The 14,460-nt window shown below is 42.9% G+C and overlaps 1 protein-coding gene across 1 annotated transcript in view; it reads left to right on the top strand.

Moving 5' to 3' along the window:
- The window catches only part of LOC138452086 (cysteine-rich venom protein 6-like), a 270,264-nt gene that overhangs the window by 26,804 nt on the left and 229,000 nt on the right, over positions 1-14,460 (top strand). Inside the window, exons 2-3 of the mRNA XM_069604951.1 lie at positions 2,799-2,857; positions 3,006-3,075. Coding sequence (XP_069461052.1) covers positions 2,855-2,857; positions 3,006-3,075 — 73 coding nt within the window. The 5' untranslated portion in view covers positions 2,799-2,854. The remainder of the gene's footprint in view (positions 1-2,798; positions 2,858-3,005; positions 3,076-14,460) is intronic.

A 14,460-nucleotide genomic window follows, 5' to 3' on the forward strand; every position in this document is an offset into this window, starting at 1 on the left:
ACCGGCACACCCTTCTTACTTACAGGCAGTGAGCCTCTTAATTCAATCTTTGATCACTGGGTTGGGTAGGTTGTATATTCCAATGCAAATAAACTTTGCACCACTCAATTATTCCTTAATTTAACACAGATTAAGTCACCCATGGCTTCTCCAAGCATAGGTGACCTTGTGCAGCAAATTATATATTCTTGTATTACAGAATTAAAGCATCTAGTAGATCAGATCCATTGTATGCATTTGCTGGTTAGGAAATTGATTGTTTCCTTAATTATGCCTGTTAATGAGATTAAACCACATCTGGTCTTGCATTATTCGGCATGGGTCCTCTTGATCTCTCATTCTGCTGCTGGTGCTCAGGAGTCTTGCAACACTTCCTCTCCAGCCTTTATTCATATTGATGCCATATCTGAGTGGTACTGCATTGTGTCCGTGCCTAATAAATGGTTACTTACTATTGTTATATTTAATTCTAGGCTTTAGTGGGAGGCTTAATATGGAGTTATTTAATGCAACGGACAATAGATGAAGAACCAGGTCTTTAGGTCCAACATTTCCTGTATGCCTATCAATGTTTTTTTAAAATTTATTTTTCACGGATTTAGGATTATCAGTGCAGTCTTTTACTATTACTTCTGTCAGCTGCAGGAGTTGGCATTCCATTGATATGAGCTGAATTACAGTGTTGTAGGATTGTCTTCTTTAAGTCCCTTATTTCCCCACTCAAAGTATAAACTAATCTTCTCAATAAAGCTATTTCTTCTCTGACAGACTTGGTTTTAACAACTTGTTGAATAATATGATTGTAGTTTAATCTGGCTTATTAAAAAAACTCTGTATCCCCTTGCTCTAGTTCATTATTTGAACAAACAGACACCAATTCCACACTTCCCCTAAACCAGATATAATATCAGCATTATTGCTATGAATTATTAACACCTTTTTCGTTTCGCTTTTCTTTACGACCTAGTACTGGGCCATTGTTAGTTCTGGGACAGAGAAGGTGAATCTCCTGTGGTGTCCATCAATGGCATCACGTTGATTCTTCCCCAACGGTTCTTTCGACAAAATTACTTTGCAAACACTCATCGCAATTTTTGGGGGGTGGTGTAAGAGGTTATATGGGGTGGGGAGGGGGTTGTGCTAGGGTTATTAATATAGGGAGGGGGATCTTGGGGGCGGGAGCCCCAAATACAAAAATAAATAATTCAATGAGTTATTTTGAAATAATGTTGGTGAAAAAAAGTATTTTGAACAAACCCCTGTCTGTATAACGACATAGAATCCCATTAATATACCATAATGATTCCAGACTGTAATATTAAATAGTGATGTCAAATCATCACAAGTGGAAACTGAAAGATCTTTCATCTACATCTATATCATTGTTTCTTTTAGCTTTAACCTAATTTATCTCCATGGGTATGTTTTTAATTCTTGCCCCCTTTTTGAGCCTCAATTCTCCAGGATTTCCTTCACTTACAGTTTTATCCCTGAATCTATTATGTGTTTAGAATGATTTGATCAGATACACTTATCACAGTCCTGTATCTGCCTAGGCAGCATTATTACTAGATATCTGTGTCAAGAATTTCAATAATTTGGCCATTCCTCTTAACAATACAATTGGTAGCAGCTGATTGATCATTGAAGCATTCCCTACCAATTGTATCATTCTAATTTAGGGAATTGAATATGTTCCCAGTTTCCTTTATTAGCGCATTATCCTCTTCAATTGGTTTGGCTATAAATTGTGATGAATTATAGGGGGACAAGCTAGACATTATTGCCATTATTGTGATCGAGGATCGAGGAAAGCTGTTTAGGAAAGCCAACACGTGTAATTGAAGACCACAGCAGAGGAGGGATTGTAAGCCCACAAAACTTCACACCCGTACTGGACAGTACCAGAAAATAATGTATCTAGCTTTGGGATGTAATGGGGATGAAGCATATAGGCCCTGTGTTTTGAAAAAGGCTGAGTTCTAAGCCGAAACACGTGTCAACATTTTAAGGGCACTCATTTTATATTTGACAAACAGTAAATAATAAGACTGTGACAATCAACTACAGTTGTGGCACATTATTTATGTGAGAACATTTCTTTCATTGTTTGAACCACGTAGGTGGAGATAATTGGCTCCTTCGCATAATTCTCACAATTTTGCGACATGCCAAGAACTCTTAAGGGACAAAGTCGCAAGGCATAACAAGTTGCACCAATCAAAGTATCCCGTAGTTTTCATTGTCTACTCACAAATCACCCCTTCTTTTTTAGAAAGACCCTTTATTTAAGAAGTGATGGGGAGTTTGTTGTTCTAGCCTGTACGAGGGCTGAGAATTTCACTACACATGTATTGCCCATGACCATAGCATCGTAAATGTTTCCTACATATACCGCCAAAGCAAAGGATGTATTGGTAATATTAAAAAAATGGGTACTAAAAAGTAAAATCATAAGGCTAGGAGAGGGAGATGTTGATGTCAAACCCCTTTGAGAACAGTATTGCCAAATTCATTTGTTGGGTATGAACAGTGGGATCAGGCTGTCCTTTAAAATATGTCTGTATGGAACAACCTGTAATACATGCTCCTTGTAGTCTTTGTCTGGTGAAAATACAAAAGTAGTAAAATCACATTCATGGTGCTCTCATGTACTTGGTCCTCTGTTATTTGCAATGGCCTAATTTACAACAATTTGAAAAGCTGGGAAATGATGATAACGTGAACCTTATAGTGGAGGGGGCTGGGAGCATGAAGAGGCATGCACAATGACTGAATGGCATTTCAATATTTTACAGGTGTGAATCTTGCAATCCCCCAATCCTGGATCACTTCATTTCACACACACCAGTGGATGGTAGGTATGATATGATAAGTCATTTATAATGCGCCTGTACACAAGTGTTTCTAGGCACAAGTGCCACAAAGCATTGTAGCATTTAAGCAATAAACAATACAATGACTGACTTTCATTTTTTTTGTATTCTAAATTGTCATTCTTGTAGCTCAATTTCAGGATAAGCAGAGATCATACAATGTACAGCAGAAGATTAATCCTCTTTGGACTGACTTCAGGTGAGTTAATATGCACTCATTTGGGGACCAGGTTAAAAAGTGCTGCTAGGGCTGTTTGGTTCATAAAGTGAGATCAGATTATGCTGAGACAAAGTGTATATCAAACTTGAGGCCACTTCTACAAATGTGACAATGTTTTATCTCTTCTGCTTCTCATGCATCCTTGGTTCAGAGCCTCATGGTAAACGTTGGAGCATCAGATGGATTGACAGTGTACTCCATCAATCAAATCTTTTATTTCAGAAATCCCACCATTTCCACAAAAGTACATAGCATTCGAGAAATGGCACATTCAATATGAATTTAAAACAAACATTGACAAATTCATCCTATTACCTTTTGTTTTCCTCTTTGCAAATCAAACAACCAAATTTGATAGCATTAGAAAATGCAGTGCTTGTCTACTGTACACAAAACCTGATCTTTCGGTAGCAGGATACATTTATAAAGTTCACAGTGCACAAAAAATAGGCAAAACCCTCTTGTACTCAACTGCCTGGAAAGACATTTAAAGGCAATTTTCTAAGGTGCAGTCTAAAAAGCAGTACTCTATGCTTATTATTTGTCACACAGAGCAGGCATGGAGGTAAAGGGTATCCTACATGATGTTTTCCATTGCAGACCTTTCATTTTGTGGGGGAACAAATCTGTACAAAATTGGTGGGAAAAATGTGAAATAAAAATAAATGAAACTTGGTTAAAGCATTACATGAGAAGTAGGAGAAATAGGATGCCACTGCTACTTTGGTTTCCTCCTTTGCTATCCTCAGACCTGTATGCAGTTTCTCCATGCTCATTTTAATATTCTCCTCTGACTTTTTTTGAATACTCTTTAAACCTTTGTGGCAATTTTTCAAGCCTATCTTTGTCAGTTGTCTATTATTAACCAAACCTCGGTTACCTTGGTTTCACCCACTTCAAAACAGCACTTTTTGCCATTTTTACTTTTTATTCACCATCTTGCATCTGCCTTAATTCTGGCAGAATAACTCCATCTGAAAATTGCTACAGTTTCCCGCACCACCATTGTAGTCTGCAGACCTACACCATATTTTCATTCAGCAATTTCACAAGACGATGGTGAGATAAAGTAGAGTCACAAATGTGTGTTCATACGGAAGATTGTTTGGTGCGCTTTCTCACCTCGACTGTACCTCCAACTTCTCTATTCAACATGTAACCATTTTCTGATGTGATCGTAAAGTTATATTGTAGTTTTATGCAACCGGTCCAGACGCACATCACCGTGCATACTTACGTGTCATCCATTATATATCTTGACTCACATTGTCTCCCCTTCAGCGAATGCCTCACCCCTTAAGTTCCTTAACAATTACTCTCTCCATTTTCAACCACAATCCTCAGCCTGTCAAGATCACCCTTCAGCAAAGCAGGGGTACAGAGGGTCCTGTTTCACAGAGTACTTTCTTGCACAAAACTACCTGTTTGGTAAATCAGAAAAATGAGCAGAGAGAGCATCTTTGCAAGTAGCATTCTGTCAAACAGAGGCTTTCAGACACACCTGTTATGAAAGCATAATAACCACGCAGCCAGTTCTAAAAACGTTTAGTTTGGTCATTATTTTACCACACATGTCTGCAGCTTTCCAAATGCTTCCATAATCAAATGCTCCACCATTGGTGGCATTTATACACTGTGAACTGATCTGCAAGTTGTTCCCATGCAGTTCTTCCTATATATACCTATTTTTCCTCCCACAATTCAATCCAAGATTGCCTTGAAGGATGGCAATTCCACAATTTTTTTGCTTATATTACAGGAGCTCCTGGGAAGAGTTGTGTATCCGCTTAACTAATCTAGCAAACTATCTGCAGGGGAAGTTTTCCCTCTTCTCTGGCATTGTCCTTCTCACTCACTTCAGGACAAATTAACAGTTCTTAACTAATTTTATTTTGGCTTGATTCCATGGCATCCCTATGGTTTTTTGATTTCTTATGGTGGCAAGTTTGATGGACGCTGACCTATTGTTACTCACCGATCCGGTAAATGGATGAGGCGAGGAGAGAGGGGTCTTCCTGATTGATTGTTGTGTGAAAAGAGAAAAATAATATGAGGCCGGGGAACCCAAAGGAAACACACCAAACACTGGTTACAAAGGAACATACAAAGTACTTTATTTTAAGGTCAAGCAATAACAAAGTCAAATGACAGGTCAGATAGCTAACGGCCCTCAGTGTAACACAACAACCTTCAACGGGGTTCGATGTATTCAGTGAGAGACTGTACATTGGGACATTCAGGCTTTTATATATTTCTCCAGCCTGTTGTCCAACCCCTTCATGGGTTAACCATTCCATGAATGTGTAACAGGTCTAGGGTCTCTGCCAGGTCAACTCTAATTTATTCATTTGTATGTGCATAGATCAGTTCCGTTGATACAGGTAATCCATTTACATGCAGGTCAACAGAAGGACAAGGTCTCAGTTCACGACCCTAACAAGTGGCCTGCAGGCAAGTTATACATTAGCTGTACAGAGGTCATGGCGACCAGATTCTGTTTGAAATGGCATCGTCCACCATTTTGATGTTCAGGGTGACTCTTAAACAGCAAGAGAACCTAAAATGGCGGTTTGATTCAAGATGGCGACTTACATCAATTTCTAAGGTCAAGACCTTGCCGTAGAGAGTTATTCGCGTACAGTTTTATGCGACTTGGCGTAGGCCAATATACATACAATCGTCTACACTAGGAGGCATAAAATAATATCCAGTTTGACAGTTGAGCCCAGGTTGTAAATCCTGAGCCTCCTCTCAGAGGGAAACTCTTTTCTATGATATGCCCCTTTGTTGAACTGCTAACAGACAGACAGAGGGACTGATCACCTAAAAGTGCGAGGATAGCATACCGACACGGAACCAGGTGGAAAGAAAAGAATCCACAGGTCAATAGTTTGCAGGTAGCAAAGACTTTCTAACAGGCAATAGTGCTATATATCCACCTGTGCCAACTGTTCCCCTGCCTGCTAGTTGGTGGTAACTGGTGTGATTTTAACCCTACAAAAGTAGAAATGTGGTTTGCTATGTTTTCCATAGGATACAGCAGAAATACAGACAACTATATGCAAACAGGAAGTTTGTAGTGTTGTAGCAAGTGATCATGAATGTGATGATGCTATTGGTTATCAAAACAATGACAGGAAAAAAAAATAAAAGGGAAGGTTGTACAAGAGGACCTGACCCGGGCGGCACAAGGGGCACACTAGGATCCGGGAGTTGCACTGGCTGCAGAGCGTCCTTGTGTGCACAGCGGTTGAGAACAATGTCCGGTAGTCTGGAGGTAGGATAGAGCAATCCAGGTAGCAGCAGGACGAAGTAGATACACAGCCGTTCCAAAAGATCCAAGAGAGAGACAGAGGCAGTCCTTGAGAGCAAAGTCGCTATACAGGAATTCAGAGACAGTCCATGTAGGGAAAGCAGAATTTGGTATACAGGATTATAAGGCATAACTAGACATGTAGCAGGATCAGCCCGTGAATATAAAACAGTGGTTTGGTACACTGGAGTATCAGTCAACCAAGACGCATAACAGGAGCAGTCAGTGTATTCAAGGCAGGGGTTCGGTACACAGGGGTATCAGGCATACCAAGATGCGTAACAGGAAAAGTCTGTGTATGCATAGCAGAGTTCAGTACACAGGAGTATCAGGAAAATCAAGGCGCGTAACAGGAGAAGTCTGTGTATGCAAAGTGGAGTCGATAAACAGGAGTATCAGTCAAACCAAGACGCGTAACAGGAGAAGTCTGTGTATGCAAAGTGGAGTTTGGTACACAGGGAATCCAATAACAGGCAAGACACACGGATCAGAAGACGGAACTTCGAGCCGGGAGGTAGCTTCAAACAGAAGCAGTGTTCGGCAGGTTGACGAGGCTTATGAGTCTTGAGTTGAAACGAGGCCCTGGGCATTCATTGGTGGTAGTGAACACATGTCATGGGTAGGTACTGAGGAATCAGAAGTCTAGCAGCAAACTCTAGCCACCGTAGTCTGTTTCCACGGCAACCTCCAATGCCAAAGGAACAGAGCAGCAAAGAAACAACGTATCCCCTGCTGAACAGCTGGAAAAGACTCACGTTTACCAGTCTTGATGGGCGCATGCCTTCTAGAAATCGTGGTAAGAGTTTAAGGCAGGGGAACTCTTATCCGAGATGTGACAGCTATTGGTTGCTTTTCGTCTGTTATAGGAGCATTTTTCTTCCATAAACAATGCCCACCACCTCTCAAAAACCACACACCACAAGCCCATACATGTCAATAGCTATTGTGATGAATCATAAGGCTTCGTCCCTTTTTCCCTGTGGGAGCTAACCACTTTCAGGCTGTGAGGGCCTCCATCCCAAGGGGAGAAGGACCCCATTTCCATGGGGCACTCCCTATAACAAAAGCATTATCTACAAACATAGGAATCCGATAAACTGATGTTATATTGAGCTGTGGGACTCAAAATAAAACTGTATTTGCCTCTGCATGTTTGACTCAAGAAAATGCTGGTCTTGCCGTGGGCTTCACAGTTGAACATAAACGACATGCACCTTTTTGGTGACAGAGCGAAATAAAGGCACAATCACCTGTGAATGTAGAACAAGAAGCACTGCGCAGAGGCAAGCCTCTGATTTGAGCATGTCACTGAGAGGTGGAGCTGTGCTACACAGCAGAGCCCGCTACGGCACTGAGAGGAGAAGGAGAGAGATGCTGCTGACCCGGCACAGAGCCGTTCTGATTCAGTGAGGCCAAGACACAGTAGAGCAAGCCTTACCTATAGGCGCAACCACGTGGAAGACGTGGTGGGACCAGTGATCGAGAAGCAGCGTCAAACCCAGAACCTGAGGGAGGAACAAATCCTCTGCTTACAATGTGAAAGCAGAGAAACGATGAGATGAGCGGAGCACAAACCTTGCTTGTGTCCAGACTGGAACGCCAGAAAGCCGTCGAAAATGCCACTACTACAGAGCAGACGCAAACTCACTGGAGCAAACCCTGTGACAGGTTGCTCATAGTGGAGGGGGCTGGAGGGAGAGTGAAATGGGAAGAAGGAAGGATTACCCTAATCCCATGCTAGGGACATAAAGGCCTGTAGAGAGTGAGAAAGAGCCAAGTAACAATAAGAGTTACAGGAGCCCCAGAACCCTGAATATTGCAATACGCGAAATGGCTGACAGAAACTACAGAGAACCATGAGAGGGATATGGACAGAGGGATTAACGATGCTCCAGAGAAATAAGTGTGACGGTAGGACAAAGAAACCCAACTGGTGGTAAAAGGGATCACCTACAGCCTAGAGAACTAAGTGGACAATTGAAACAAAAGAACCCAATGGAGTTCAAGAAACCTGATTGCTGTAGACTTCCAGACATCTCACAGAAACCCCTACACTTGTTGAGCCACATAGGAACAGAAGTTATCTATTTCCCAGAGAGATAAATGAGACTTTGGACAGAGTAACTCCAGGGTTGCCGGAGCCCATTAAACCCCTAATATTGTAACCCTACAAACGGCTCACAGAAACTACCAAAAACCAAGAGATGCATATGGAAAGAAGGGATACAAATAGCCCTGGGAGATAAGTGAGACATTGAGACAGAGACCCAAGGGAACCGGAGTGGCCCAATAAAAATGAAGAACACATTTGAGTAGAACAAAGACACCCACGACTTAAACCTAATGGAGAGGAACCCACCCAAGGGGTGGAGAGAAATTATGGAAGTATCTCTCAACCTACAACAACTTTTTTAGGAACTTGAGACTTTATGTTGTAAACTTTAGAAACCTTGATAGATGGTCAAGAACTATTTTCTACATATAAGCATTAGGATCTGAAACCAGGATGCATTCCTGGAAGCCCTGAGAGAGATGAAGGTCAACAACTTTGAAGGCAGCACCTCTGCCTATGTTTTCTTTTATATTTTGTGGTAGGGCTAGTTTAGGGGATGGGTTTGGACAGAGGACCATTTTTGTTATTTTGACTATTAACAAGCAACTTAGTATAGTTTGTTAGGAAGGGAACTCCCCTTTCAGCATTAGGTTTAGAAAGGTGTTATTTCTTTTAAGTTAAATAAAACCCTTTGATTACATATCCTCAGGTCCACGTTCTTCTTCTTGCCTGACACACTATGGATTTGCTTAATTGGACCAAACCTACCATCTTCAAAATTAAAACTGTTGAATTTCTGCACACAGGGCTAATTATGTAACCGTGGACCTGGGAAGGGCTTATCAGGCTAACCTGAGCCATCAGTCTGTTGCATAATGGTCCCTCTTTGAAGTGTTAGGAGACCAACATATGGTTGAAATTATGGAGATGGTGCAGAGTAAGACAATGGTTTAAATGGGCTGATATGCCAGCCTGAATGTCTAGCCTATCTGTCTTTCAATCCTGACTCCTTGACAAAGTGGTAGTAGGCGAGGATTCTTAAGGTAAGGCATTGTGTGGAGCAATCTCACTGATCACACAATAGATAAACCTTTCTAGTTAATTCTCCAGCCCTCCCTTAATGCTTTTACATTGCAGGGAGCATCTTGTTTTCTCATACCACTGCTTTCCCTTTTGACCATTGGCTTCTGGTGGGGAATGGCTATTTCGGGAGACCGAACCTTGGGTATGGATTAGTTGGATTGGACGGCAGCAAAGCTTTGTGATTTGACAGTCTACCAAGTGAACATTCACGCTCCAGGAAGAATGCTTGAATTCATCCAACTGACCAACATTTTCCCAGTGCAAAGACTGAGCCAAAGGGGGCACTCTTTTTAACACAAATAAGAAGGAAGCACACAAAAGAAAGACAATGAAAAGTGAAGAAGTGAGGGGATATTTGCAAGAATCCTAAACAGAAAAAAGACAGCATAAAAGCAGGCACACACAGGAAGTGGAGCAAAGCTGAAACACCTGCAAAGATGAGAATCCAGAAAGAAGTCAGTAGAAGATGCCCAAGGGCACAGAAAGAAAATCCAAGGAGGAAAGATCCAAGAGGTGCACAGACAAAGAAAGAAGGCAGATTAAAGGACTAGTTGGCTGAAAGAGTGGCATATGTTAAGACGACCAGGAAGGCAGGCACACAAAGAAAAGCACAAAGGAACACAATGAAGCATTACATCTGAGTAAGAGGAACATACACTAATAAAGCACTTGGGTAGCATAGTTTGTGAAGATGAGAAAGAACGAGAAGCAGAAAAAGGGTATCCCGCAAGAGAGGAGGATTGCCAGAGGGAAGACAAGTAGAGCAGGGAATAGAAAATAACTCAAATAAGAGAAAATTAAAAAAGAAAAGCAGAAAGCAGTGACGTTGAGAAATTGAATAAAGTGAAATCGGCAGCTACAAGACACTGTAAGAAAAACAACTGTGGGAGAAGTGGAGTGAAGAGTCCTAGATTACTGAAGGTAGAAGCTGAGACAATTAAAAAGTAGAAATGAGACCAGAAAGAAGAGCACGAGAATTATGGAGCAATTGGGAAGAAGAGCCTGGCCCAAAGTGGAGAAAGGAAATTACCAGAAGGGCATGGTGAGGGGACGCAAAGGAAAGTGAAGGGTGAGGCAGTAGATGGACAAGAGTGACTGAGGAGCAATGGGAAATATAGAGGAGCCAATTGGAGGAGAAGCTTAAGGGAAACCCAGAATAGACCAACCACTAGAGGGCTGAAACAGTTTAAGTACTGAATAGTTTTAAAGGTGAACCACAACCGTTAAGAGAGAAATGTATGAGTGTGACATGTGAGGAGCGAAGCATGAGGGAGATGGCATGACATGGCTTCTGAACGGCAATGCTAGCTTTTCGTTTTCATTTCCTGCTGATTTTATTTGATTCCTTTTAGCAGCTCTGACATTAAAATCTTGCTGGTGGCGTTTGACCGGACGCTGTTATTTGCAAATAGTTTTTTTGCACTCAGCTTTCCTTTTGAAATATGTTTTACTCTGTTCCTTTGTTTTTATTTACTTATTCATTTATTTTCCTTGTAACTGATGCTAAGGTCAGTACAAGGCTGCCTGGCCTCCTACCTTGTACAGGGCTTGTGCCGGATACGAGTCTGTCTTTCTTTTACCGACACACATGCACCCTGCTGGTCTTTCTTCATTGCACTGCAGCCCTACTCGCTGATTGGCACCTGCCAATATTATGTGCTATATGAGGTCACCCTTATCCGGGAAGCGCAGTGGAAAAGCGCTTTAGGAGTGCTTCACCCCAGCCGAAGTCCGGCCAAAGCTGAGCCCATCTGAGCTCATTCGCACTGTAGACGGGCTTTGGGCAAGCACCACTGATGTAACGCCATTGTTGTTTGCACGTAGCGACCTGGTGGACATGGATCCCCCAGGTACACAGTTCCCGCCTGCATGACAGCAAGCTTCCCAGTTCTCAATTTCCACCCTGGCACCCCTCTACAATACCAGGTGAAGTGTGTGTTATTCAACACCCGGTCACTGGTGACTCCTGCGGCAGATTGTTATAGTTTTCCACAGGACCACTTGCCAGATTTGGCTTTTTTCACAGAAACATGGCTTAAAGGCAAATCTGCTCCTACTCTAGTGCATTCCCTGCTCCAGGAGTATCGTATAATATTGTCTTTGGGGTGATATTGCATTAATACAACATTTGAATTTTAATTGTTGCTTAGTCCCACTTGAGCATGATTGTAACATGGAAGCTCTTTTGCTTTGTTTGGTGATCTCCGCGTCTTTTACTCTTCATTACCTGCTGGTGTATCGCCCCCTGGGCCCGGACTCAGGGTTTGCCTGGCTGTATCTGAGATGGTGGCCGATCTCAGACTACAGTAAGAGATGGTGATAGTCCTTGGGATTTTAGTAACCATCCTAATAATCCTTGTGATGCTCAGGTGAACCATTTTATTTCTGCTTTTTCAGATTTGGATCTGCCCCAGTTAGTTGCAGGTCCAGCGCATTGTCTGGTGTAAGGTACTCATGGTAGCAACAGTAAAGACACAATTGTGTGGTCACAGTTCAAGGATGTTTATTAAACTGTAAATGCAGGGTGGAAAAACGCCTGACCTAAACCTAAATATAAGGTGGGAGCAAGCTTCGACCATCAAATGAAAATAAGGCAGTCCTTGTGTTGTTGTGTCAAAACAGGGCCGATACTAAAACCTATTGCCTATCATTACTCTAAATACAAAAAGAAGTATGGGATAATGTTCTCAATGGAGAAAGGAGTACTCAGAAATAATAAGTCAGGATATGATTGCCAGGGTTCTCGAGCATGGAACATGGTGAGACTCGAGGGCACAGCACACACTCGATCTTTCCCAGCATGAGACTACAGTTCTGCTCTCAGCTATCAGGTTCTTCAATGGTTAAGTCTCTTTTCAATAAAAATGTCTTGCCTTCGAGGGCCTGATGCCTTCAACAAAAACACAAAGTTCTGTTCCACATATACTTTGGTGAGGGCTTCATCCCTGGGTCCCCCTCTTCCGGGCATCGACCCCTCAGCAGTCGTATTCAACAAAACAACTAAACCGTTCCTTTTCTCAATTAACTTTAGGTGATGACTTTGCACCCTAGATCTCCCTCGGCTGGGCCCGGATCCAATTGACAAGGGGGACAATTCACTTCCCCTGGTCTTCCAATACTTCTTGCATTCACAAAGCTCTATGTCTTTTTCAACAGTTCTTCGTCCTTTGCCCCTGGTTGTCGGCTTCCTTTTGCCGGGTTCACTCTGGACAACTTTTACAAACAGTTCACTGTGCACACCCTTGGTTGGTTTCACTTCGGTCATTACACTTTTCTGGTTGTCGGATTCCCTCTGCCGGGTTCACTTCTGCCAACCTTTGCCAAACAGTTCACTGTATTTCAGGGCTTTAGACTTTACCCCCTTTAGTTAGCATTCGTCCACCGGGTTCACTCTTGCCAACTTTATGACACCACACAGTTCATACGCTACTTTCAACAAGTGCGACTCATCTTCCTTTCCTTTGTCATCATCTGCCAGTCAAAGACTTTCGACGGTACAGAGGATTTTACAAGACCCCTGTATGACCACTTTGATCTTTCTTCATCTTTTTCTAAGGCCTTATGTTTATATCAGGTAATTGCCCATAGTTTACTATGTGAGCACCCACATGGTGCTGGACACCTCTGTGGCTGGCTTTCCCCTTCATTTATCAATACTATCTTTAACCTTTCAAAGTTCAAATTAGCCATTGGCTACTTTTCGTTCAAGACAGTTTGGTTTTTCTATCGACTCACCGGCTGTGATGAACCGCCTGGCTCTTCTTCACTTTGGTTGGTACTACCGAGACAAGCGTCTCTCCCCGGCCTGGTAATCAGCAGAGGAGGGTCTTGTGTACCATGCGCATCTGCTGCAGCACACGCTGCCTTTTGTTTGCGGCCTTATGTTTCCATCTGCAGAGGTTTCTCTGACCTTGATCGGAGAGGGCAAGGTCACTTCTGTCCTTGTCACTCTCTGGGTATTCGCAGTCTTTCGCCTCCTTTTGAACTGCTGTGCTGAGTTAGTTCTCAGTTTGTGCGGCCTGCCTTGCTCGTCCTGTACTCTCGTGCTCCACCTTTTATCCCTTTGGGGAAGGGAAAGGGTTTTCAGGTGTGTGTGATTCTGGTCAATTGCCTGAGTTTCCCTGACCCTTGTGTTGGGACATGTCAGGTAAATGGCACAGGTGTTAGTCTGTTGTCTTTCGTGTTGTGTGAAAGTGTTCGTGTCGGAAAAGGGGGGGGCAGTGTTTTGGAATATCCTAGGTAGTAGGAAGGGGAAAAGGTGTTGAAAGAGAGGGGGATACAGAGTGTCTCACCCATCGGTGTCCCACTCCCCAAGGAGCACCCATCCAGGTGATCCTCCCTCACCTGTCCACCACCAGGAACTGGATGCAATAGTGATGGCCGTGTCCTAGCGACCCGGATTACAGATCCCCGGGGACTAGTCAGGGAGACACTGTCAGACTTCTCACACTGGGTAACACTCTGGATTTGATTTTTGCCCCCTCTTTGTTGGTCGCAATCTTTCCAGCTCTCCCTGTAATCTGGTCTCTCCAGGCAATTACCCCATCCTCTGTGAAGGCCTTGTCTATTGCGCTGCCATATGTTTTGCCCCGTCCTCTTTCGCAGCATTGGGGTAGGATCAGCCACTCTGATATTTCCTCTGGCATTTTATATCTGTCCCCGCAAATTACTCCTGTGATTTTCTATCCATTTTGTCTGCTATGACATTCACAGCTAACACCTTAGCTCTACTCAAAGCCTCTAGGCCATGTGACCGCTCTTCTGAGCCATGGTTTTCGGCTGATCTTGGCAAGCTTCGCCTTGCCCATAGACAAGCAGAGCACAAATAGCACCTTGCTTACTGTCCCACGACTCACTTAGCCCTGTGCAAAGCTACTGCTACTTATCAAAGGGCTATCATGGCAGCAAAGTGTGG

Source organism: Ambystoma mexicanum, chromosome 1p (assembly GCF_040938575.1).
Source record: "Ambystoma mexicanum isolate Mex_15411 chromosome 1p, UKY_AmexF1_1, whole genome shotgun sequence".
NCBI lineage: Eukaryota > Metazoa > Chordata > Amphibia > Caudata > Ambystomatidae > Ambystoma > Ambystoma mexicanum.